The sequence below is a fragment of the Colletotrichum graminicola genome, assembly GCF_000149035.1.
Source record: "Colletotrichum graminicola M1.001 genomic scaffold supercont1.13, whole genome shotgun sequence".
In the NCBI taxonomy this organism is placed as follows: Eukaryota; Fungi; Ascomycota; class Sordariomycetes; order Glomerellales; family Glomerellaceae; genus Colletotrichum; species Colletotrichum graminicola.
The window spans coordinates 835,850-861,324 of record NW_007361017.1 but is presented as its reverse complement, the minus strand read 5'-3'; the positions used below and the strand labels follow the sequence as shown (position 1 = coordinate 861,324).

The window sequence follows — 25,475 nt, the reverse complement described above, 5'->3', positions numbered from 1 at the left end:
TTTATAAGGTAATTTAAATACCTAAGTAGTTAGATTATTTATATTATTTTAATAAGAGGACTTATTTAAAAACTAAAACTTAGTTAATAAAATTAGCTTAAAGACTTTAAGAAAAGCTAAGTTTATAAGTAAGAATACTATTATTAACTCCTTAATATTCTAAAGCTATATATATATAAATTAAAGCTAAAAAGTAGCTACTTTTTTTATAATAAAAAGCTTTTTTATTACTTTTTATTTATAATAGTTATTACTTTAAAAAACTTACTTAAGGGTTTATATACTTATAATATTATTATATTTATTTAAAAGCTATTAGTATATATACTAATAGTTAATTTTTACTAACTTAGTTATAGCTTATTTTTAAGTATAAGATAGTTTTTTTAGCTTTCTTTTTTAAGGTACTACCTTAAGGGTTTAGTCTTTTTAGTATTATTAAAGTGTATTAGTAACTATTTAGTAAGAGTAGTTAAAGAAGGTAGTAGTCTTATAGTAACTTTTACTACTTAATATAAAGGCTATAATTACTATACGCTAATCCCTAGATAGCTTATAGTTAGGCCTGTAATCTCCTAATAGCTAAAAGTAAAAGGCTTATAAATTAGCTATAATTTACTTAAGTTATAGAAGAAATAAGAAATAGAGGTGTATTTAGGAAGACGCGTTATAACACGTCAGTAGGTAGGGTGTCAGGAGACTTGTGGCACCCCACTGTACCACCCAGTCCCGCCTGTCTGGTTGGGTACGTACCAACTAGGTAGGTAGTGTAGATCAGGGATCCTTTAGGGAGCTGGAGCTTGTTGACAGTTGCTAAGAAGATCTCAAAGGGCCCAGGCGGGCCGGCGACTATCCGAGAAGCCCGCGGGAGAAACACAGACCTTGGCGCTGTCAGGGGGTTCGGCTGTATGTAAACCTTTGCAGGGGGTCGACGGGTAGCCTTTTTTGGGGGCAGCGCCACCTGGGCAACCAATCTGCGCCTGATGGGTCGCTTTCGCCGATCTCATGCGTTGCGGAAGCTCGAACATGGCACAGGACCTTTCGCGGGCTTGTGCACCTTTTGAGTGCCTGGCGTTTCTCTCGCTGGCAGTGTTTGCGGAGAAGATGATTTGCGCTTTGCGCACTCAGATTGCCAGGATAACACTATACACTCTAGATGATCGTTTACAGGTAGTCGTACAAATATGGTACAAGTTATTACATACCCCCTTATCAAAACAGACTCTCTCCGCCATCTGCCTTGCGAGCATCCTTCCGTAGCTTCTCAGTGAGTGTCAGGGGCTGCTGAACTCCTCTCAGGAACGAGTTGCAGAGCAGCGCGGTAGCCACGCTGACATTCAGGCTATCTACTGAGCTCGACATGACCATGCGTGGGATCGTGATCTCGCGAGATGCCTTCTTTCTGATATCGTAAGGCAGACCACTGCCTTCGTTTCCGAGGATCAAGATGGTCGGTTCTTTGGTGAGAGGCTTGGCGTCTTCAATGCCTTCAGGGGTCCATTGGCGACTGTCGTTGCGCAGACCGGCTGTTGGTGCGACGGCTGCATACGAAGCCCACCCGGCCTTTTGAGAAGCGTCCAGGAATGCGACGGGGTCCTCAACCGAGAAAAGTCTCAGTTCCTCGGCAGCTCCCGCTGCCGCCTTCAACACCGTGGGGGTGATGGCCGACGATGTCCTCTGCGTGATAGCCACTGCCGAAACACCAAGGAATCGGGCGGTTCGAAGAATAGCGCCCAGGTTACCGGGATCCAAGATCTCGTTCAAAAGGAGCACAAGCGGTTTAGGGGATCCAGGCCGGCAAGGGATGAAGCCCTCGGTGCCATTGATCTCGCTTTCCTCTTTGGACTGACGAGCCACATGGACGGGGTAGCCCCTCAACTCACTCGACTCTGCGCCGAGCCCCGTCAAAGGCAGCTGTGGCAGAGGCGACGCCTCGATGACCAAGCCATTATGCGGTCGACCTTTGCTCATCTTGTCGAGCAGCTTCTGGTCGTTTTCGTAGATGCGAGTGACCTTGATGTTTTTCTTCTCCGCCGAGGCCAGAATCCAGTCATCGTCTTTGGTGGTGTTTTTATTGCTGCCCTGGTAGACATAGAGACGGTAGAGCTTGCGTTTCGAATTTTTCAGTGCCGCTTTCACCACGGAACGACCAAAGAGAAATTGCGACGCAGCAGTGGTATACTGGACCGAAACCGGGAAGTCCGATGACCTCTTCGCATAAGAATCATCGTCTTCAGACCTTCGTGAGTCGTACCGCCGCCGAGGGGCTTCCCCACCCTCAACTTCTCTGCGCGCCGCATCCCTCATGGATCTCATCCCGTACTGTGTGAACCCGGGTCTCTGTGTTGAACGATCGTGTTGACGGTCTTGATAGCGATCCTGACGATGGCCAGGTTGGCGGTCATGCGGACGATCATTCCGACGGTCATTCTGACGATCAGACTGAAAAGATGACCTCGGCGGATCCTCATCGGGTGTTTCCTTCTTCTCCAATAGCTTCGACACCTTATCCTTCAACTCGCCTCGGTTGAGCTGGTACACCAGACTCTTCTTCCCAAAGGAAAACTCGGGGTCGTTGAACCGTTTGCTCCGCGATTTCCTGCCTCCTTCTTCCTCCATCTCCTGCATTTTCTGGAAGGCCTTCTTCGGCTTGAAGTGCTGGCGCGGCTCGCGATCCCGGGGGCCGTCTCGGTGGCCGCCGACGGCACCTGAAAATCGTTGGCTAAAAGCATCTGGCTTGGATTCGGCTGCATCTCCGGGTCGACTTCGGCCGCGAGAATCTGTCAGACGCGATCGAGAGCCAGGCCTTCTCGTACGATCGTTGCGAGGCCCCTTGTCAGAACGCCATATTCCGCGGTGAATCGCAGAGAGCGAGGCATTGCGCGCGTGCCTAGAGAGCAGTGGGCTTCGGGCGAGGAGAGTTGCTCTTTGCGGTGTTTTTAATGGGCCGAAAGTGCTCCATCTGGAAAGAAGACTCATTGCATTGCGTAAATGGGATGGGCCCAGTTGTCGATGTTATTGTTCGGCTACAACATAGAGAAACGTTCTAGGCGTCTCTAAGTTCTTGGCTGCCGACGTTTTTTTTTCTGCCACTTTCCTCCTAAGCAGGGTCTGAGCGGTAAAGCTCTCTTGCAGTAGCCACTGGTCTTTGATTGGGCGAAATGGCGGGGTGGACAACTCTTTCCCGGCACAGTGGCTCCTGCTCCTTCCTTAAGCGGGTACATACAACTGAATGTGCGCGCTCGGAGCAACGCGGTTCCGATCAACTCGTCGCGTTGGACTCATAGTCTAATTACCTACCCAGTAACCCATGACTTGCGAAATTCCACCTACGACAGCCGGCTTAGTTGTTTTGGATTTGGATTTTCTACTCGTCTCTTTCTTTTGTTTTTTTTCAGTTGCGTCACGGGCAAGCAACTCCCACCCGCCCCTCGTACTGCCCGATTATTCAGTGCTATAACGTCGCAACCTGTCGCATCATGGGGGACGTTCCGCCCGGCGACGGCGACGCGATTTTCCAGTCGCTAACGGGCTCTCCAAGCGACGTACCTTTTGGACTCGACAAGTCTGACCTCATTGCCTCCAACGAACCCGACGAGATTGATATCGGCGACAATATTTCCCACGAAAACCTCACCGGTATTACAACAGACAAATGGTTGGCCAGCGAAACCACGGCTGACAGTACTGTCGCCGACGAGACCATGACGGACGAAAACGTGCGGACTTCGAAGGAAATGGATATCGACAATGACGAGCAAATCCCATCCGTTGAAGTCGACGAGGCATGTACGGTCCCAGAAGCCGCGCCGGCCACCATATCAGCAGATACCCCCGAGACACAAGATACCGAGCTGCAGAGATCCGATTGGCCTACTTGCGAATTCGAAATTATTCTCCCCTACTTGTCGCCAGAAGAGCGCGCACAGTATGTCTCAATTTCGAGCGACGTCGTTGATGAGGTCGTCGAAAAGGTCGCAGGCCCTAAAGGCGAAGTGTGGTACAAGGCGGAGTTCACAGATGGCCGGCAGGATATCGTAAGTGTTTTCTTCTATTCCTGAATATCAAGTTTCTCCCCTTTGCTCTTTCCTTTGATGGGTGCTCTGTGTTGAGTCTCTCTACCGATATCTCTTGATTACTAAATAACCTTTCCCTGACACTTCGGAACTACCTATCGCAATTTCTATCTTAATTTGCCTCTCCTGCGTCAACTTCTCGTAGCGAGGTATCTCTCTGTCTTTTCCCCTCATCTGCCTTGTTACTCCTACCGTCATTGCCAGCCTCCTATTCTACAATTGTAGCCATCTTTCATTTTTTGCAGCTGCTCACATCTGGGGTATCCGAGATTTGATGCTTCTGGCTTAGCTAGCTTGCTTGCTTGCAGTTGGTTACTGGCTGGTTCGGACGCTGTTTCCCTTGCGCCTGCCTTGCATGCTTTCCTATCTTTCCCAACTTACTTTTTCTGGCCAAGCAAAAATGAGACCAATCTTCAGTACTCATTCACAATATCCTAAGAGCATCTACTAACAGCTTAAGATACCGTTTGAGGATTTACCTTCATACGAAAACGGTCAGCTCGCTCTTTTGAGATTCAACAACAGCATGGCTGATAACGGATTGAGCATCGCTGGTGATAGCCGAGTTAGAAAGAGGTCCTGGCAGGAGGATTGGGATGAGTCGGTTGCCGACTCTGACACCGATATCGATATAACGCTTGACGGGGACAATTCTCCCCGCCACTCTAGCCGCCAACGTATCTCAACTCGGCGCCGAACCCTCCAGAATTACATCATGGACTCTGATGAGGATGTTGGGCATCGTCGCCCTAAACGTCAACGTACACTGCCGAGACGAAACACCCGTTACAGCTCGCGGGTTATCTCGGACAACGATCATGAGGGCGAACCCCAACCGCAAGGTCGACAACTGAGACAACGCACTCAAAAGCAGCTCAAGCTGACGACCATGGCTTTCGCTAATTTACCCTTAAATCGCGATGACGATATGGACGAGCTGTCCCAAAACCCCCCTCGCCATCAATCCGATGACGATGATGACTTTCAGATCATCACGTCGGACCTCTTGCCGAAGTCTTTTTCGTCTCGGCGCAAAAAGTCTAGGCGTCTCAAAGTGAAAGCCAAGGTCACCCAGAGACCTAAATCACGAGGCTCATCAATCGAGTTCGAGGATCGTCGCCGGTCTGGCAGATCGACGAGAAACAAGTCCAATATGTTCGACGAAGCACTGATGGACGAAGAATCATTTTATATTGAAGACACAGCACCAGTAAATGCGCCCAGGATCGCCAACATCAAGGAAGTTTTCAAGCCAGTCGACCGAAAGTTACCTTTCCATCAATTTCACTCCAACCTCTGCGGGTCCTGCAATGCCGGTCCTAATGTCAATAGGGGTCCAATGATTGGATGCCAAGGGTGCTCTATGTCGTTCCACAAAGGCTGTATCGGATACAGATCGGCAAGAGAGCACATCGTTACCAAGGTTGGCCATGACGATTTCGTTCTCCAGTGCAAGTACTGCATTAGATTCTACGAGAAGAAGGACAAAAATAGTCCCCGGCACGATCATTGTCAACAGTGCAAAGGCGTCGGACGCTCGTGCGCCGCATTCTCGCCAAAAAGAACTGCGAAGCAAGAAGAGAAGATCCGTCTCGAGAATGGTGGCGAAGATCCCATTACACCTGTGGACCCTGCCTTGGTCAACAATGCAGACAATCTGCTTTTCCGGTGCACTATGTGCAAACGTGGCTGGCACTATGAGCATCTGCCTTCGTCTGAGATGGACTCAGACGTATCTGACATTCGTCAACAACGTCTCTCGGAGTACTCCATTGACTGGAAGTGCCTTGACTGCGGCACAATATCCGACAAGATCCAGACATTGGTGGCCTGGCGGCCTGCCAAAGAGAAGTCTCTCAACGCTGGAAAGACATACAGTGATTTCAGGGAGGATGAGAAAGAGTACCTTGTTAAATGGCAAGGCAAATCCTACTTTTACTGCAGCTGGATGCCGGGAGCTTGGATCTTCCACATCGCTGCAGGAGTAATGCGCACCTCATTTGCGAAGAAGGATGCGAATCAAAATTTGTCACTGAAGTTGACTAAAGCCGAGGCAATACCTCAGGAGTACCTTCTTGTGGATATCATCTTTCAAGCCAAGGTGAAAGACACAGTAAGGGGGGGTTTAGAGGATGAAATGGACCGCATTGGCAATGTCGACAAGATCTACGTCAAATTCCAAGGTCTTGGATATGATGAGACGGTCTGGGATTCCCCGCCAAAATCGGATTCTGGAGAATTCTACAGCGCTTTCAAGGCTGCTTACTACGACTACCTCACTGGCAAGTATTTTAACAGCCCTCCTAGTGCCAAGATGAAGGAGCGGGTGAACAATTGGAAGGATCAGCCATTCGTCAAATTGGACCATCAACCTCCCGGTCTCCGTCGAGGTAAACTGATGGACTACCAGATTGAAGGTGTCAACTGGATCTTATGGAACTACCATGAAAGCAAGAACGTCATTCTTGCCGATGAAATGGGCTTAGGAAAGACGGTGCAAGTCGTCGGCTTGATTTCAACTCTCGTCCATAGCGAACCAAAGGTATGTACTTGCTATAGGTACTTGACGACATTCAGTGTACTAACTTGTATATATATAGTGCTGGCCGTTCCTTATTGTTGTCCCAAATTCTACTTGTCCAAACTGGCGGCGCGAAATCAAACAATGGGCTCCAGATCTCCGGGTTGTCACTTACCACGGCGGCAAGCAGGCACAGGACCTGGCATATGAGTTTGAGCTTTTCCCAAATCGCTCTCACAACATTAAGGCCCATGTAGTAGTCATGTCGTATGACTCTGCCCAGGACGACCGGACGAAACACAAGTTCAGCTCAGTTCAGTGGGCTGGCTTGGTCGTTGACGAAGGCCAGCGACTGAAGAATGACAAGAGCCTTCTGTACACGGCGTTACGCTCCATGCGTTTTCCTTTCAGGCTTCTCTTGACGGGTACACCTCTGCAGAACAACAAGCGAGAACTTTTCAACTTACTGCAGTTCGTTGACCCGACTCAGAACGCAGAGAAACTCGACGAGGAGTTTAATGAGCTGAATGGACAAAACCTGCCTGAGCTGCATAGTCGAATCAAGCAATACTTCCTTCGGAGAACGAAAGCCCAGGTTCTGAAGTTTCTACCTCCTATGGCACAAATCATTGTTCCTGTCTCTATGTCAATCTTGCAGGAGAAGCTTTGCAAGTCGATTATCGCCAAAAGTCCCGATCTAATCAAGGCCATATTTGCAGATGACAAGATCAATAAGAGGGACCGTGGCAGCCTGAACAACATTCTTATGCAGCTCAGAAAGTGCCTTTGCCATCCGTTCATGTACAGCGAAGCAGTCGAGGAGCGATCACTGGACCCTGTCAAGATACACCAAAATCTCATTTCGGCATCAGGAAAGCTTATGCTTCTGAATATCATGCTGCCTAAGTTGAAGGAAAGAGGCCATCGAGTTCTTATTTTCAGCCAGTTCCTGGATCAATTGGACATCATGGAAGACTTTCTGAATGGACTTGGCTTTCAGCACAGACGCCTTGACGGCAAAATCAACAGTCTGGAAAAGCAGAAGCACATTGATGCCTTTAATGAGCCAGGTTCTGAGATCTTTGCGTTCCTCCTCTCAACGAGGGCAGGGGGCGTAGGTATCAACCTAGCAACAGCGGACACGGTTATTATCCTGGACCCAGACTTTAACCCCCACCAGGACATTCAGGCCATTTCGCGAGCTCATCGAATTGGACAAAAGAACAAAGTTCTTTGCTTCCAGCTGATGACGAAGAACTCGGCTGAAGAGAAGATTATGCAGATTGGCCGGAAGAAGATGGCTCTTGACCACGTGCTAATTGAGGCCATGGACGAAGAAGGCGAACCGGACGACCTGGAGTCGATCTTGAAGTTTGGAGCGTCTGCGCTTTTCAGTGACGACCAGAACGACAAGGACATCGTCCGCTACGACGACGCAAGTGTCGACAAGCTTCTCGATCGGTCTGATATCGAGCAAACGAAGACCGGCAATGATGAGTCCGCCGAATCACAGTTTTCCTTCGCACGGGTCTGGGCCAACGACAAGGCTGGATTCGAAGACACCTTGGCTGAAGAGAACGAACCTACAGTTAATCCGAACGTATGGGAGGAGATTCTGGCAGAGCGCGAGGCTGAAGCCAAGCGTATCGCAGAGCTAAACAAGGAGGTTCTTGGCCGCGGTAATCGGCGCCGTCGGGTAAATAGGTAGACCCAAGTCCGGTGGTTTCGCCAAGCCTACTAACTGTATTCTAGACAATCAACTACAAGACTAATAGTGGTGGCGGTGTCGCTGCCGAGTTCGCGGCTGATAACAGCGACAGCTCTGATAATGACGGGGAATTTGTTGGTGAGGATGAAGAGGAGCCAGATACTGACGCGGATGATAGAACCATGTGGAACAATTCCAAAGGTAAAGGCAAATCTGCTGCTACCACTCGAAGGACAACCAGTGCCAGTAAGAAACAGCAAGTTAACAGCTCTACACCACAGAAACCACGTCACCGGAAGCCTCTAAAGAGCAACGTGCCATCCAACAAGGCCAAACCAGCGACTCCACGAAGAGCAGCACCGCAAATGCAGCCACCTCTCGGGAAAAAGTCGCAAAAACAGGTTCCCGTAAAGGCATCCACAAATGGAGACTTAACTCGGAGCAAAATGGCCAAGCCGCAGGCGTCGGACCAGCCTATGGCAGCAGAGAAGCCCTAGGTGGCAACATCTTTGTTCAGCCCATCGCCAACTCTCACGCCCAGCAGCCAGGAACTCCAAATTACCCGTACTCCAACCCTGGGCAAGCAAGTCGTGGTGATCAACCCCTGAAATCTGACGTGGCTTGGCTGGATAGTTTGCGCAATACGACCGTACCACCTGACTATTCTATAGCCACAGCTTATGAAGGTAGTCGTATAGTTGAGCAGCAGCAGTCAGTCTTACCCACAGCACGTCCATCGGTCAGCGCAGATGGGCCAAAGACAGCGTCAGGTCATTCATTCGGTTTGTCACAGATGCATCCTGATGCACCTATATGTACAAAGTGCAGCTTGCAGCATATACCAGGTCCTTGCCCGGAATATGTTACTCAAGCTCAGATACGCTTGGCTCTGGATCATTTGAAGCACTTGCCATCGACCGCAAGGAGACCCGCTGCTGAAAAAAGATTGATTCAGAGGCTAAACATCATGGCCAGAGCGAGGGAGGTTCTTCGAAAGCAGAAGATAAGCCAAAGGAGTACAGACAGTGGCATATTTGCTATACAGAGAAATTAGCGACAGGGACCTCTATATCTGAGGTTACTAGGAGACTACCGGGAGGACAATGGAATACATGCTTCTTCTGGATTTGGTATCATCGGAAGGGAGACCATCATTCGGGCGGCGAGACAGGATCTCGGCTGGTCCTCTGGTTGATACTGATACATGCGCGATTGGCATAGAATATGAGACCTACAGACAACGGACAGGACAATACACCAGACCAACTTTGCTCTAGTATGAATCTCCTTGAAGCAGGCCACATAGATATGTTCTGTTGGACTTGTTCAACCGTAGATGACAGCTGTTTGTCACGTGCTGGGGTACAAAACCAACTGCAGCTAACCGCGTGAATGCCGCTGGGCGGATCTTATTATTTCGGTCGAGCAAACGACGATAGCAACGACTAACTTCCCCCCCCTTACCCGAGCTTCTATTGCTTAGACCTTCGCGTCCAAGGCATCAGGGTCTCATATCTGAGTCTTTGGCGCCTTGGTCTGCAATCCCCATCCATCTTGCACTCAGCGGGCGGCGTCAAAGTTGTCTTTGAGGCAGAGAGGAGGCACATTTTGATGCGCAGGAGGTAATCATCACGGTCAACGGCATTGGGGGTAGGCAGTTAAAGAGCGCTGACCTCCCTCACCGTTTGCAAGGTGGCCAAATCCTTCATTTATCTTCCGTGCCCTGACCTTTTCTGACTTTTCTCCTTCTTCCACAGCCACAGTTGCCGCTGCTCTCTCTGCTTCTCTCGTTCTTCTTCACACTTGTTGTGACAGGATGGAATCGAACTTGAACCATTCCTCATCCGACAAATCGTATTCTCCAGTTGGCTCCCGGAGCTCTACACGAAACACCACGCCTGATTTCGACTCTGCCGTGTCTCTCGCCTTCCCTTGCCTGGGAATAAGCGGTAACCCTCGGTCTCTCCACATGGATGCTCAACAAGGCCACTACAAGAACCCACACACGATGTTCCGGCCTTCCAACTACTACATCGAGGAGACCAACTGCATGACGCCTCGCCGGGTTGATGCCTCAAACTGGCGGGGAGGCTATGGTGTGGGAGCTGGTCGAAATCACGCCCAAGGACACTATCACTCCTTCAACTCGGACAACGGCCCCGAATATCTGATGATGGAACCGCAAATGTCGGAGCGTCAGGCGAGCAGGGATACAGGTGTGGACACGACGGGCTTCTACGCCTACTGCTTGGATCGCGGCAACGGTAACTTCACCCGACTCATCCCGGCCGACTTGCTTCCGCCCCTAGCTGGCATTCCAGCTGTACAGACCGGTGTTGATGGTATGCTTGTTCTTCCACTCCCTCGGGGATCAGAGCCTCATAGTCTGTCTGGAAATCCTCTCCAGCCAGTTGCTTTCAAGGTATGCGCGTTTCCTTCGTCCTTGCCATATCTTGTCAAGCACCAGATCGTTGGCGCTGAACGCATCAGACCCCTCCACCATCACCGGCACCAGTATCTGATGCTCTTCAGGTAATGCTCACCGAGTTCCTTTCAACCCCTTGCTCCATCATGCTTTTCTATCCGCACAACTAGGTGTTTTGCACTGACAATAATATTTGTGACACTAGAGAAGAATCGATCACATTGTAGCTTCCTCTCCCACGCCGCCAAAGAGACCCAAGATCTATTGCGACAAATGGGTTCACGAGGGCGTTTGCGCCTTTACGCAGCAGGGCTGCAAGTACAAGCACGAGATGCCGCTCGACAAGGCGACACAGAACTCTTTGGGCCTGTTTCATGGACTGCCGGCATGGTGGAAGAAGCAGCAGGCCGAGTTGCAGCGGCAGCAGTCGCAAACACTCCTGGAGCCTAACGGTTCTGCAACATTCTCTGATGCTCGACAACAACCACAAAGTGGTCTCGTTTCGCCCATCAAGAGTGAAAAGGGTTACATTGGTCTGGCGAGAGCCTCGCAGTCTTGGCGCAGGGTCGAGGGAGTCAAGCTTGAGCCTCAAGGACAGATGGGTTCAGTGTCATCCCCAAGACAGACTGCAGGATACAGACCCTCTGCTGGTAGTTGTTGTGAACGTCCCGTATTGGAGCCTCCAAGCTAACATGAGAGGCAGAACCACGTTCTTCGTACCAGCAGAAGGCCGACTCCCCTACTCCCTCCTGCGTCTGGGGCCCGATTGGTCCGCCTTCGAAGCAAACACCCGGCCAGAGCCAGATGTGCCATCAGAACATGAGCAAGTTCAACGCAGCCACCAATCTCGCGCTGCTGAGCTCCCTGGACATGAACATCGGCGAGAAGGCTGGCAATCTCACTTACGAGTAGTACTAGAGTCAATGTGTGGCACAGGATCCACTGAGGGGGGTGTTTGGTACGGGTACTTTGAAGAAGGAATGAGATACGAGGTATGAGACTGGGGGTATCGGTAGGGCATTCATTCAACTTTTCTAGTTTGAGAGATAGTATTGATTATAGAAGGCACGAGCCAGCAATGGTGGGGAGGCCTATGAATATCAAATCGAACACAAACATTGTGCTGAAATGCCACCACCTATTACTTGCCTTCCATTGGGGGGGGGGGGGGTTGTGGTTCCCCTCATCAAGACCTATAGCCACTCCAGGCTCCAAGTCTCCTTGCCCGCACGGAAAGGCACGACCTGAATACCCGTGCCCTCGAACATCTGGTTGACAACAGCGCCACCGCGTGTGAGGCGGACGCGCTCCTTTCGGACATCCTCAGTACCGTAGAACTTGCGGCCGTAGCCGCTGACGAAGCCCTCAAGGCGCTCCTGGGTGATGTCCTCGTCGCGGAGTTCGCCGCGAGCGACGGCCTCGTCGAGGGCCGCGAGGAGGTACTGCACGGCGTAGGGCTGGGTGAAGACGCCAGCGGCGGCCTTGGATGGGCCCGTCTTGGAGGTGATGGGGTGCGGGGCCGAGTCGGTGCCGAGGAAGAACTTGCCGTTGCTGTGGACGACGGCGTTGAGTAGGGCTTTGCGGTCGGCGGGGAGCTGTAGTGGATGTTCAGTTCGTGTTCTGAAATGGGGAGACGGGGTACCCTTCACAGAGCTGCACGAGTCTCACCTTGGCAACGGGCTTGCAGAAGTTCAGCTGTAAGGTGCTGATATTAGTCTCATGGAATCTGGTTAACAGGGATATCTTCGGTCATACCGCGTCTCCGACGACATCGTCGATGGTGATGAAGAGGTGGTGGCTGTTAAGTGGGCATCAATATCTTGCTGGAGTCTTGGTGCAGGAAGCATACCATGTGATCGTCCCAGAGACGTTGGGGCCGCTGGAGTTACCGTTAGTTCCAAGCTCGCCTCGAGTTGGGCTTTTTGGGCTTACCATGACTTGACAGCCTCAACAGCCTCGGCGGTTGTGCAATGCTCGAGAACTAGAAAAGTATCAGCCAAACCCTTCTCGGGAACAGCAGTGAGTCTGGCTTACTGATCCTGAGCTTAGGGTACTTGGCATGAAGTGCCTTGAGAGTGGGAAGGAACTGGGGTAGGGGTAGGGCTGTTAGTGAACATGTCTAGAAGAAACACACTTCCGGGACCATCTGCTCACCTTGGACTCGGCATTGAGAGTTGTGATGTCGCTGCCAGCGTGGGACGGGCACTCGCCGTGAAGGCAGAGGATGAGGTCGACCTCCTCCATGGCCTTGAAGACCTCGTGGAAGGCGTCGTAGTCCACGACGCCGGCGGAGCTGTTGGTCGTGACGCCAGCGGGATAACTAAGTACGGGTTAGAGGCGGAGGTTCGAGCAAAATGGTAGTCGAGAGTGCCTAATGGTGCAATAAACCTCTTGACGGCGGCAACACCGGCCTTCTTCGCTTCTTTAATGGTCTCAGGGGTGACATCCGGGTGGAGGTAGAGGGTCATAAGCAGGTCGACTTCGTCCTTGCCCATGGCCTGCTTGATGCGTGCGGAGTAGTCCAGGGCCATCTTGACGGTAGTCACGGGGGTGGGTGCCAGGTTGGGCATGATAAGGGCCTGCGGAGGTGTTAGTGATGCTTTTAAGTGTTATTTACGATGCGGCTTACCTGGTTCACTCCGCCCTGGCGGACAGTCGGGGCAACGATCTGCGAGAACAGATCAGTCAACGGGCTCAAGTTTTGGTCGGAATGCTACGCGTCGACAAACCTTGCACATGTCGCCATCACGTAGGTGGACGTGGGCGTCGAAGCCAGCGGGCAGCTCAACGGTGTCAGGGAGAGGCATTGCAGATAGCGAGTCTGACGAACAGCTAGTGAAATTTGAATTGAAAAGGAATTCTATGTTCAGGATCAGAAAACGCAGAACTGGCAGCCGATCAAAATCCTGTCATTCTGGGGTCAGAATCAACGTACTGCTGAATTTCGCTCGATATTTTCGGGTCAGTCGTCGTGATGGTTGAACGAGTCTGGATCCCTATCGCGAAATGTTTTTCGAGTATCCATGGTGGGGGCGGGGTAACGGGCCAGGTTCCCCAAATTCCTCTGAAACTAGGACAGCGAGCGAGAAACAATGACTCTAAGGCTATCCGTATGTAGACTCTAACAAATCGACGACAATAGTTGCTGGTTATAACCAAGTCCTAATCCATAATAAACCTAAGAAGTAACAATTTTGTGTGAAAGAACATCGCCCTAGTACATAACCATGATACGCATTTAAACTATTGATTACCTATTGGTTGAATTCTCTCTTGACTATTTATCGAGTTATGTCAGTTCCTGCTTCGCCTATGTTTGTCTCTCAGTTGATACGTCAAATGACATTATTCCTTCATCTCACCATTTTTTTTTACTTCCAAGCGATACTACAAGATCACAGTAGCTAGGTGATATTGTGAAAGATATAGGAAGGGATAGGGACAAGACGTATATAGCAAGAAGCATTGAGGACGAGAGCTTGCATGAGGGGGCACTGCCCAAAGGCCAGAGCAGAGACAATCAACCGAGGATTAGGCGAATCGAAACATACTGATTGTAGTGCACGGGCCAATTCAACCCCACCACCACAATGGAGCAGCAATGGTATCTGTCAACCTTCGTGGGTACCTCTCTCCTACTGGCGACCTAAGCTTCGTATTGAGGCTGCCTACAATCATCCTGAAGTGCGTCTTGGATTTGCGATTCCCTGGTTAGCCCTCGACCGAAATCGCCTCGTATCACCCTCTCCCCCTTGTCCACACTGAAAGCCCTCGGCCAAAGTCGCGTTATCCTAATTCTGCGCTCTGTGTCTGCCCATAGATCTGTCGGAGCGCAAGCTCGCCGCATCCCTCTCAACGTCTCTATTGCTTCGGCTAGGTGCCCCGATCGCTGTCAAAATGGAAGAGGCGCTCCTCTACTTCGAGCACGACAACTATCCCTCCGACGATTTCTACGACAAGACCGTCAAGAATCACATAACAAAGATTACCCGCTTGTTTAAGGACCAGGCGTCTGCTATTGTTGCCAACGCCCCGCAACTGCTCCAGGTCCGTCGTCGCTGTCCCCTACAGTTGGCCATTTCATGTTGCTAACTGGGGTTCTGCAGATTGTCAAACCCGACAGACACTCGATCTCGCACCTCGCGATTCTGAACACGCTCAAGCACATCGACGAGGCTTCCTTTCCGATATCAGTCGATAACTTCCGCGAGCATGTCGCTCGTTTCTTGCTGTCATACGACGCTCGGCAGATCCGCTACGTCGGTGACGTCTTCTACGACTTGGTCAAGGATATCGTGGAATGCAAGCTCTTCCCGGTAAGATGCTTCTTGCGATCAGCCATACGTCGTTTTACTAACGATGCTCTTCTGGGTGATAGGCGCGTCAGTCGATTGACCTCGTTGTTGCTGCCTTAAAGCGACTTGACCCGGACTCCGCTATGCTCACGAGCCTCCACCTCGCCGTGGTCAAGCTAGCTTATGAGACGGCGAACTGGGACGAAATTCTGCCGATTATTGAGAGACCTTGGGTGTTTCTCCCGGGCATGAAAGATCAGGCTCGTGCAAAGTATCTTTGTGATCTGACGGCTTCACCAGCCGCCTACATTAGCCCATCCACACAACTGACAGAGCATCTAACCCGCGAAAATGTGATGGAGCACGAATATGTTTCTGCCATGATCTTCACGGCCAAGAAGAAATGGGCGAACGCGCATAATGCATATCAGAGAATCGTCACTTGGCCCTCAAGAGAGTCTTCCGTGAGCAAGTTGATGACCGACTCGCACAAGCGGTGGATCCTTACCGGCCTCTTAGCCCTTGGCCAGGCACCATCACTCCCATCCCAAGTCAGCCCAAGCGCCCAAAAGTCCTACGCAACCCTTTCGAAGCCCTATGCGGATGTGGCAGCTCACTTCTCGACCACCAATGTGGAACAGCTCAAAGCCGGGATTGAAAAAGGGGCAGAGACATGGGTAACTGACCAGACGACTACTCTCGTTAAGGAAGTCGTCATGGCCTACCAGAAATGGCAGATCCTTGGTCTCGCCGATGTGTATCACAAGATCAGCATCTCAGAGATCCGCCAGCAGACACTTAGCGCCGAAACTGCCCGGAATCTTGAGACCGATGGGGAAGTTGAGGAGCTTCTACAGGAGATGGTCAATATCGGAATGCTCCAGGGGTCACTGGAGGCCAGTCCTGATGGTACCAAGTGCCTCACTTTCCTCCCAAGCGACAAGGAGATTGAGTACACTGAATACCAGAATAAGATCAAGGATAACTCGCGCATTAAGACGCTCGATAAGCTCACTGAGGTGAGCGACGCTCGTCTGGCAGCGTCCAAGGACTACGCCAAGCACATACTTCGCGAGCAGAAGCGCCAGGACAAGGATGGTGGCCAATCCCAGAACGTCGAGCTTGGCTTCGATGCATCTATCGAGGATGAGGATCTCATGTCTGGTCTCCGGCAAGACTGAAAGAGTCACGACGCAGTGTTGGCTCAACTAATATCCACAGACTTATTCTGGATGAAAATGTCGACATTTTCCGACAACGGCTCCGTACCTTATTTTCACGAAGTAACGAAGACACAGAAAGCGAGGTGAATCTCTACACATGAGGAGGGGGGGAAAGGGGGGGAGGGGGCACGTAGATACTGGGACGCCACGAGGGTTGTTACATTCAGCATGGCTTTGAGAGACGACAGGTGGTGGCATCAGGCCGGCGTTACGAGGTTAGGCTCAACAGGGAAATCAAATGCTTACCGAAATGAGGCATCATCATTAGCATCACATCAGGGCGAGCTCGAGTTTGTACGACTCGGAACTATAGAAGATCAGAGAAGAACGGTGTTCTCGTCCGCCATTAGTACTTTTCCAGCTGAAGTATAACATTTGACATTTGTGTGACCGCCGGTCTCTTGCCTCGTAGCTCATCATATTCTACCCACCTCTCCCCATCCCTTCCTTTTCTTTTCATTCTCCACCTGTGAGCGTGACTTTCACGCTGGCAATATGGTTATTTTCTTCCCGTACAATACACGTACACCACTGTTCTACGAGCTGATGCCGAACTGCTTGATGAGCTCCGCGAGCTTGGCTCCCTCGGCCTTGTAGTCGATCGGGCTTGCGCTCATGACTTGATAGCGTATTCTAGGAAGACAAAGTTAGCCTCATTACAATCTAGAGTCTAAAGATGAAGCGGCATACCTCTGTGACTCGCCGAAGGTGTCCATCTTTGCGCGGCATCGGAAGTTTAGCTTGCGGCAGTTCGCTTCCTCGAAGGCCTGGGCCATCTTTGTCTCGTCCTCCTCCCGCAGGGCCATGAGCTGATCAGCCGACATGCCCATAACGACGCGGCCAACATCGTCAAAGCAGCTGAGCCACAGCTGGTTGGTGTGATCGCACACGTTGACTGACATGATGTAACGGTACTCAGGCTTGGGGTGGGACACGTCGCACTTTTCGCAACGCCAGGTGCCATCGCCCATATCAGTAACCTTCTTGCTGCAACCCTCGTTCATGCACGCAGGGTAAGCGAAGTTGTCCTGTTTGATGTAGACGATGGTAGCCTTGAGGTTGAAGTAGTCCTGTTGCTCCATACCGAGGTTTTCCTCCTTCACCTGGAGGATGGACTTGTCCTGGTCCTTGCGACCAGTGGCGTTGCCCATGCTAGCCATGTTGTTGTGGCTGCTGAACGTATCGTTGCGGCCAGATGAGTCATACCAACCCTTCAAGCGGTGAGCATCAGGAATATCTGGGTCGATAGACATCGTGCCCGAAGAGAGCAGACTGAGACTACGACCACCAAAGTCTGATACTTTGGTACCCTTGAAGGCCACCACAGACTCGGGCTTGGCGTCAAAGTTAGTGGCGCTCTTGCCCCAGATGGTGACACGAACAGAGTAATTTGTGTCATCCACCAGTGTGAGCTCACGCTTTTCATAAGGCTTGCCTGTCGACTTGGAGACGATTTGAGACACCTCATCAACATCCTTAAGAACACCAATAATGTCCACAGTCGCATCCTTCTCAACCTCCTGAAGCTCTTGGATGTTGCAGAAGTTGAACCGCACCTGAGGCACGCTACTCTGATCCTCAGCCTTCTCGATCACGGTATCGCGCTCAAAAGTGAGCTCGTAGTCGTTCGGCAGGTTTGTGAACTGCTTCTTGGCCAGTTGGACCTTGCAGGGGCTGGAGATATAGTAAACGCCTCCCTCCTGGAGCATATCGTAGTACTGGTCGACCTGCTCGTTGAAGCCGGTTGCCTTGATCTCTCCACTCTCATCAAGCAGGTTCACACTGAAGAGCTTGCCTTCGCCACTGGGCTTGTGCCATGTCCGAATGTCAGACTTTTGTGTGACACGAGCCTTGATGGTCCATTTATGAGCGTAGGGGGAGAGAGCTTCGATGGGGTAGATGTTGCTGCTTCCGTGTTGGCCGGTCGCTCCTCCAGCAGAGCGAGAGGGTATCGATTGTTGGGGCTTGGGCTTTGTCTCTTCTTGCTTAACACCGTAGAAATTCTGTCCGCCGATGGTAGTGTTTGCTGCTGCAGGTGGAGGCTTTGCTTCGAAGGGTTGGGGCTCGCCAATCTTGTCCGGTGTGCCCAGCTGCTCAATGACCTCGAGTCCAAGAATGATCAAGATACTGGCACATGGTTAGTTCAAGTTCGATGGCTTTAAACAGATAATAGAAAGCACGTACTTTTTGCCCTTGACAGAGTTGGCCTGGTACTGAGTGATTCGCACGATGCAGTTTCTGACCAGCTTGTTCTCGTGAACGACATGGTTCACTTGCGTGGCCAGCATGCACTGGACGTAGTTGTTGACATCACTCAATACGATACGGTATCTCTCGGCACCACCTCCTGCTTGCGCAGCCAAGGGCTTGATCTGCAGGCACTGGAGAACGGGGACCGGAAACTTCGTGTTGGCACCTTCGGGATCGTTGAAGACGGCGCTGGAGACGCGGAATTAGTAAGAGAAGATGAAACAGAAGACTTTGACAAAATGCACTTACTCCAAGGCACCTTTCGTGATCTTTGATTCGACATCCATTTCAAATCAGGCGGAAGCGTGGTTATCTGGTGCAAGTCTGTCGGCTGAAATTGGGTAGGATTTAGAGGGTTCCTGCAAGTTCTTGCGCGAAGTGCGAGATGGCAAAGACGCGTCGACCGCGTTCTGGTCAATTAAGAATGAGGGGCTCTTAGGTAAGCTGGCTGCCTACTGAGGGGTCCGTGTCGTGTGCGGTACTTTACGAAGGGAGGTAGGTGGGTGAACCTACGCGTATGGGTGGAGGGAGGGACCCAGTACGTACCGGCAGCAGGCAATCGCTCGCGGGGCAGCTACAAGCATGAGCTGAGACGTCATCCCTGACAGAGTTCCATGTACCGTACGCAGTACTCACTAAACAGGCCCGATCCTAAGGGCAGAAGTACGGACTCCGTCGTCGCACGCCAAGGGAGACAAGTAGTTAGGTTGACAGCGTCTGTTGCATTCCTCGGTTCACCTTCAACATCACTGCCGCGTCTTGCAACTACGCTCGAGTCTCTCATCTCCCGCAGCTCTTTTCCCTGCACCACAGTACTATCTGTACAAAAGCCCTTACTCCACCCACCAAGATGACCCAGCTCGACATTGCGACCAAAGCTCCCGAGAGCGATGCCGCCGAAAGTGTCACCGAGCCAGTAACCGAGAACACCTCCGCCGCCGACACGCCGGCCCAGTCGACCAGCCCTACTACGACTACGGGAGGCGCTGGAGAGCACAGTGAACATTGCGTGTCGGATCGACCAGCTCGTGAGTGCTCTTGTGAAGTCACCGACCGATTGCGCGATACTAACTTGCGTCAGCGGCCGGCCAGTCTTCGACTGGCGAGATCATTAAGATCAACGACGTGGAGGTAACTTGACTTTTGCTTGTCTTCCCTGACAACTACCAGTCCCGGATCGCATTTTGTTGACCTTGCGCAGACATACATTTCGAAACCCGCCGACTATCCTCATGCGCCAGCCAGGCTTCTGCTCCTGTTAACAGGAGGCACAGGCCTGAAGTCGGTAAACAATCAGCTTCAGGCCGACAAGTTCGCCAGCGAGGGCTTCGTAGTGATCATGCCTGACCTCTTCAACGGCGACGCTGCACCCAACTCTTCCACGATTGATAGCAGCGAGGATACTGGGTCGTTCCTGGACGCCTTTAAAATGAAAATCGTCGAGACGGCGAAAAGCTTCCAAATCGACATGTGGCTGGCGCGACACACGGAAGAGAAGGTCCTGCCAATTCTTTACAAAGTTATCGAGGGTGCTAGGGAGAAGTTTGGGGATGCGGTCAAAAATGGAGACGGTATCTATGCTGTCGGTTATTGCATCGGGGGACGTTACATTCTGCATCTGGGCTCCGACAAGAAGGTTGCGACTGGAGGCCAGGAGCCTGCTGATGCCGAAGCTGGTGAAGTCAAAACTGGTCCTTTCATTAAGGTTGGTGCGATAGCACACGGTGCCTCTGTTATTCCCGACGACTTCACCGGCATCAAGGTGCCTATATCGCTCGTCTGTGTTGAGAACGATCCTCTCTTCCCTGAGGAGGTCAGAACATTCGGTGAGGACGTCATGTCCAAGGCGAACTTGGAACACGAAGTTCATGTCTACCCTGGCGTGCCGCATGGTAAGGCTGTTGTTTTCAGATCAGCTTCGTTGATTTGCTAACCATTCCTCAGGCTTCGCTGTTGTTGGCGAATATCAGGACAGTTCGATCAAGGACGCTCAGAACACCGCTTACGAGCAAATGCTGAAATGGATCAAGGAGCACTAGAACAGTGGCGAGAGAATATTTGCGTGTTTGGTATCAACGGCCTCTGCTTCTGGCATGGAGGGAGGTCCATATCGCAACCTACGATTATCCCAGTTTTCTGGTTCAGCTGCCTCTACAGTCCAAGGGCTATTATATCCCTACTATAAAACTCCTCCTGTGCGCCTACCCCCGTGTATTCGTACTATTGACCCTCGACATTCCATCACATGTTTGCAACCCCATCCAGCTATTGCGCACGCACATTCAAAGCAAGAATGAATGGGATGGGCTTCCGGTGGCAGTGCGAAAGATTCCAAGCCATGTCGTCGCATTTCGCTTAGAGAGGTGGCATGTCGAAGACGGCGTTGATCATACTCAAACTAGCGCGTTCGACCATGGCAGCGCCACCACACACACTTCGTCATTGTCGAATCGATCTATCGGACTGCCAGCCAACCTTTTCGGCAATCTTTAATCTCGTCTGCGTATGAACCCTTTACAGAGAGATGAACGCGCACGACGAAGGCGTCGGAGGAACGGCTGGCCTGTGAGAGAACCATGTCATTCACCTGCCATGCACAGGAGTGTCTCACACCTCTCGGCAAGCTAAGAATGTCCAACTCATCAGTGTAACCAAGTGCGCTAGGTTGTTTCGATTGCCTTATGTAGCTGGGCCCCCATACCCTCTAGGAGATCGTACAGATAATCTTTCCCGAGTTCTTGTTCGCCTCCAACAGCCCATGAGCGTCCTGGATCTTCTCCCAGGGCAGCACTGTATCAATGACAACCTTGAGCTTGCCCGTCTTGAAGTGCGGCACGTACTCCTCCAGCCTATCCCTTAGCTTGCCCTGATACTCGACGTCCCTGCTCCGCAACGTGCTGCCCTCGAGCCTGATCCTCTTGTACAACAGCGGACCAATATTAGCCCCTTCAATGTTAGGTCCGCCCAGTAGGCCAAGCATAACAATTCGTGCGTCCCGCCCTGCGACATCGAGGTTCTTCTGGAAGTAGCTGCCGCCGACGAAGTCGATAATCACGTCGACACCTTTGCCGCCTGTCGCCTCCTTGATCTTCTCAGCCCAGTCCTCCTCCTTGTAGTTAAAGGCGGCGGTGGCGCCGATCTCGCTGACAACAAAATCGCACTTCTCCTTAGACCCGGCTGTTGCATAAACGGCAGACGCACCGGCGTCCTTGGACAGTTGGATGCCTGCGATGGAGACGCCTGAGGCGCCGGCATGCCAGAGTACAGATTTGCCCTTAGAGAACTCGCCCACGAGGAAGAGTGCCTGCGTTGCCGTGATCCAGGTCTGTTTTTCCCGTCAGCCAACGAGCTTTCCACGAGAGACTAAGGAGATAAGGAGAAGGAGAAGGAGAAGAAGAAGAAGAAGAAGAAGAAAAGCAAAGCGGTATTTACCTCGGGGATACCGGCAGCCTGCTCCCACGACAGAAAGTCCGGCTTGTGCAGCAGCATCTTGCTGTTGACGGCGATGAACTCGGCGTAGGCACCGCCGTACGCGAGGCCAAAGACCTCGTCCCCGACTTTGAAATCCCCGTGCTCGCCGTCGCCGAAGGACTCAATCGTCCCACTGAACTCTACTCCCAGTGTCTTGGGCGCCCGGGGCGGGAGCGGGTACATGCCAAGACGTTGGATCTGGTCCATGCGGTTTATCCCGAAGGCCTTGATCTTCACCAGGGCCTCGCCGCTGCCCGCTATCGGCTTGGGCGTCTCATCGTTGATGAAGAGGCTCTCCTTGGGCCCCTTCCCATCCTTGATGTCTGTTGTATTTGTCAGCCATTGGCAGTCGAGGATACGATGCAGGTGCGACATACCAACTGCTCTCATTTTAGAAGCCATTTTCTGAAGACTTTAAAGTTTTCGGGTCTCGGGAACGTGTAGTTGGGGTGCGGCTTTGTGAGGAATTACGGTTTGCCGCCGTCGTCAAATAGTTGTCATCTCGCCGAAGCTCCTGTGTGGTTCCCCTCAATGACGTGCCCCGGCTCCACTGACTAATCCACTCCGGGCAACGCCGTACCCCTCCGTTGCCGACTCCGATATTCCCGTGCCGCGTCCGCCCATGTCGCAACAGTCCCTCCGATCCAACGGCCGTTGTTGATCGCTGCTAGTCCCGTGAAAGCCCCTGGGGTTCAACAGTCTAGCATCCATCTACTCTGACATAGTTTGGAGTGTCTACAAGTGGTCGCTCCGGCTAGGACAAGACACAACGATCCCGAGCCCCTATCATGGTTCGCGTTTCCGAGACACCTCTGTTACCTTTCTTATTTGAGTAGTGCCATAAGGACTGGATAATAGAGCAAAGGAGTGGTGGCACAGCTGGCTCACTCGGCTTGACTTACACTGACGTCTGCTCTCATTGGAAGTATTTGCGCCAAGGGACTTCAAGCCACCTGCTCGCACAAGCGCGAGACTCATGGGTTAAAGACGCATAGAACACTGATCATGTTGAGGCCAATGGTTTTTCGGAAATCAGATGCAGGAGCTGACCAGTGCGGTTGTGGTACGGCGGCGCGATGCAAGGCTGGCTATTGGCCCGTTTTGATATGAACTGCTCTTCGAAAATTTCCCCTTTTTACCAATCGACGCCAGCATGGTCCTCACGTACTCCCCGAGAAGAACTATGTACGCACTGAAGATAATTGCCTAATTAGTTGGTCTGGACTTTCCGCTTCGACACTTGCTGATACACTGGCATGTTCCAGGCCGGTATGTAAACGGAGCCTTTGCGAACTCCGAAAGGAGAGCAGTGTCCAATTTTTGAACTCGCTCGCCTCTATCCTCCTACTGTTATTAAGCCACCGACAGATAGAGAGTATGGCTCTGCTGCCGAGGTCTCTGCCAGTTTTGTCGCAAAGCTACCATCGAGCGCTTCGACTTGCACTCGAAGCATAGATTGACTGTTTCCGAAACCCGGCATGCGTAACCTGGTCTTGGAACCGCAAGACGAGCTGGTTACGGGTTACCAAACCATGCCAGAGTATAGCCCATGGGGAAAGTAACGAGGGCAATCTCGGCTAGGTTGTGATGCAACACCACCTCGGGAACGGGATCTCAATCATGTGCCTGGACAGGAAGATACGAGATTGACCGTGAGAAGAAACAAGGAAAGGTCAATAGTACCAGAGTGTGGCAAAACGCCAAAGTCAAAACAACATAACGCAAAGGCTACGGACTCATTCGAATCTTCTTGCTTAATCGACGAGCTGATCCGGAAATAGTTGACATCGAAAACCCCCAAAGTGGAAGGAAGCTGCAAGTACAATCCCAATCTGACCTCGTTCTACACCAAATGCAAGCTGGCGGAGAAGGATGAGGAGGATGGGGGTAGGAGTGTGACGACTGACCAATAGTCCCAACTGCAGTGTCCAAAGGTCTGTGTTTATGTGGAAATTGGATAATGGCCAAGTGGTACCCTAGTAGTAGAGTGGCCAAGCCATTTCCAAAATCGCTGCACAGGCTACCCACACCATAAAGACGACCAGGGCAAGTGACCCGCTGCGGCATTCTGGGCCGTTTGGTGACTGGCGCTTGCAAGCGACTCGTAGATCCGGAAGATCCGGATTCGCTTCAGTGCGTCCATAGAGGGGGCTCCAGGCTCTGATATGGGGAAGCTAATCATGGAGCTGCCGCTTGCCGAGAACCTAAGACAGCCGGATGTCGATTCCAAGATTCCAAGAGAGCTCCCAACTGAGCCATCACCAATGGTCAGCGTCTTAGTCGTGTCTTGTCCTCGTGGCTGTGCCGGATGCTGCGGTCGACAACGGGATGGCTGTAAGGCTATGGGATGTCAAAAGCTTTTCCCCAGTCCGTCTGCCTTAGTACCAGGGGATGTGTATGATGAAGCCGCACAGAAAGGGCCACTGCCCTAAAAGGAGAAGAAATAAGCTTAAGAGCATACTGTCGGTACAGGTTGTGCAAAGCAGAAGATCTCACGCGGCACGCTTGTTGCTGAAGTTGGATGTCCACGTGGTTCAAGCCTGTGGACAGGCTGGCTGCTGTTTTGCCAGTTTACAGCGTGGTACCGGATCTCGATACGAGGGCAGACAACTCTCAATGATCAACGATGATTTACCCCCGAGCGATAAAAATATCGCGTTCTCCGCCTTTTTGTCTCCGCTAGCGTTGGTTCAAACGGCGGAATACTCTGTGCTTCAACTCTCGAGTAGAATCAGGGCCCAACGGGCTGTCGTCGAGTTATCTCCGATGACAAGGGAAGTCTGAAGCTGCGATGACGGAAGGTCCCGGGTCTCCGGGGGCTTTGGGGCACTGTTCAATCACGTCCCTGCGTCGATGAGACACTGGCATGTGCAGAATAATAAGGCAAAAAAATACAACAAAAAAATTCCGGAGTAGCCACGAGGCCCTGGTCCGCTGGTCGGGGCGGGGTGTTGGGAACCTCAGACCCGATGTTTCTCCTTGATTTAGGGCAGATCCGAGGCCGTCCGTCCAATGTTTGACACTCTGACCGTCGCTTGTTGTTTGCGTCTAACCGCATGGTTCTCGGACGAACAATGTCAAATGCGGAACCTTCACCTGGAACGAGTTCGCCTGGTATGCTTTGCCGGTGCTTGGTCGCTTCTTAGCTTTCGGGCAGTTGGCACAAACGTCATTAACTCGACAAGAAGGGGTCAAGAATGCCTGACTGAAAAATGCGGAAACCAATATAGGATGTCGGGAAATTGGTAGAAAGAGGGGAAGATACACTAGAAGATAGGCACGGTATCGGGGAGGCAGGCCGCAAGCATCTGGCCCTGACTCGGCCGCGGCATATTCTTCCTCGTCGTTTGCCCCAGTGGCCTCCGTCAAGTAGCCAACCACAACTGTTGCAAGTTCAATTTCCCTCAAGATTACCCTTTCGCCGCTTTAGTCAAGCTTTCCGTTGTCCCCTGCCCGCCACCCCCCCCCCCCCCCCCCCAAAAGCTCCATCTCCCTTTTCCCCTTCT

General features: G+C 51.7%; 8 protein-coding genes across 8 annotated transcripts; 4 read left to right on the top strand and 4 right to left on the bottom strand.

Moving 5' to 3' along the window:
• Nucleotides 1–1,212: 1,212 nt before the first annotated feature.
• Nucleotides 1,213–2,979, bottom strand: GLRG_04302 (SpoU rRNA methylase; the record flags this gene model as incomplete). Its single annotated transcript, XM_008094987.1, has 1 exon — nt 1,213–2,979. One exon carries the CDS (start codon nt 2,977–2,979, stop codon nt 1,213–1,215), a length of 1,767 nt encoding a protein of 588 aa, XP_008093178.1.
• A 500-nt stretch (nt 2,980–3,479) lies between these two features.
• GLRG_04301 (SNF2 family domain-containing protein) lies at nt 3,480–8,802 on the top strand (the record flags this gene model as incomplete). The annotated part of the gene is made up of 4 exons (XM_008094986.1): nt 3,480–4,037; nt 4,537–6,618; nt 6,677–8,293; nt 8,350–8,802. The coding sequence occupies 4 exons, from the start codon at nt 3,480–3,482 to the stop codon at nt 8,800–8,802; spliced, it is 4,710 nt and encodes a 1,569-aa protein (XP_008093177.1).
• Nucleotides 8,803–10,313: 1,511 nt separating this feature from the next.
• Nucleotides 10,314–11,642, top strand: GLRG_04300 (uncharacterized protein; the record flags this gene model as incomplete). Its single annotated transcript, XM_008094985.1, has 3 exons — nt 10,314–10,727; nt 10,936–11,380; nt 11,434–11,642. The coding sequence occupies 3 exons, from the start codon at nt 10,314–10,316 to the stop codon at nt 11,640–11,642; spliced, it is 1,068 nt and encodes a 355-aa protein (XP_008093176.1).
• Nucleotides 11,643–11,923: 281 nt separating this feature from the next.
• Nucleotides 11,924–13,537, bottom strand: GLRG_04299 (dihydroorotase; the record flags this gene model as incomplete). The annotated part of the gene is made up of 10 exons (XM_008094984.1): nt 11,924–12,325; nt 12,399–12,425; nt 12,486–12,528; nt 12,580–12,609; nt 12,663–12,711; nt 12,765–12,816; nt 12,885–13,050; nt 13,119–13,309; nt 13,360–13,398; nt 13,460–13,537. 10 exons carry the CDS (start codon nt 13,535–13,537, stop codon nt 11,924–11,926), a joined length of 1,077 nt encoding a protein of 358 aa, XP_008093175.1.
• Nucleotides 13,538–14,627: 1,090 nt separating this feature from the next.
• Nucleotides 14,628–16,206, top strand: GLRG_04298 (COP9 signalosome complex subunit 3; the record flags this gene model as incomplete). The annotated part of the gene is made up of 3 exons (XM_008094983.1): nt 14,628–14,777; nt 14,837–15,046; nt 15,109–16,206. The coding sequence occupies 3 exons, from the start codon at nt 14,628–14,630 to the stop codon at nt 16,204–16,206; spliced, it is 1,458 nt and encodes a 485-aa protein (XP_008093174.1).
• Nucleotides 16,207–16,784: 578 nt separating this feature from the next.
• On the bottom strand, nt 16,785–18,785 carry GLRG_04297 (replication factor-a protein 1; the record flags this gene model as incomplete). Its single annotated transcript, XM_008094982.1, has 4 exons — nt 16,785–16,881; nt 16,939–18,375; nt 18,433–18,687; nt 18,748–18,785. 4 exons carry the CDS (start codon nt 18,783–18,785, stop codon nt 16,785–16,787), a joined length of 1,827 nt encoding a protein of 608 aa, XP_008093173.1.
• A 563-nt stretch (nt 18,786–19,348) lies between these two features.
• GLRG_04296 (dienelactone hydrolase) lies at nt 19,349–20,537 on the top strand (the record flags this gene model as incomplete). The annotated part of the gene is made up of 4 exons (XM_008094981.1): nt 19,349–19,526; nt 19,580–19,629; nt 19,700–20,390; nt 20,443–20,537. 4 exons carry the CDS (start codon nt 19,349–19,351, stop codon nt 20,535–20,537), a joined length of 1,014 nt encoding a protein of 337 aa, XP_008093172.1.
• A 665-nt stretch (nt 20,538–21,202) lies between these two features.
• Nucleotides 21,203–22,371, bottom strand: GLRG_04295 (zinc-binding dehydrogenase; the record flags this gene model as incomplete). Its single annotated transcript, XM_008094980.1, has 3 exons — nt 21,203–21,823; nt 21,931–22,292; nt 22,347–22,371. The coding sequence occupies 3 exons, from the start codon at nt 22,369–22,371 to the stop codon at nt 21,203–21,205; spliced, it is 1,008 nt and encodes a 335-aa protein (XP_008093171.1).
• Between the last annotated feature and the right edge of the window lie 3,104 nt (nt 22,372–25,475).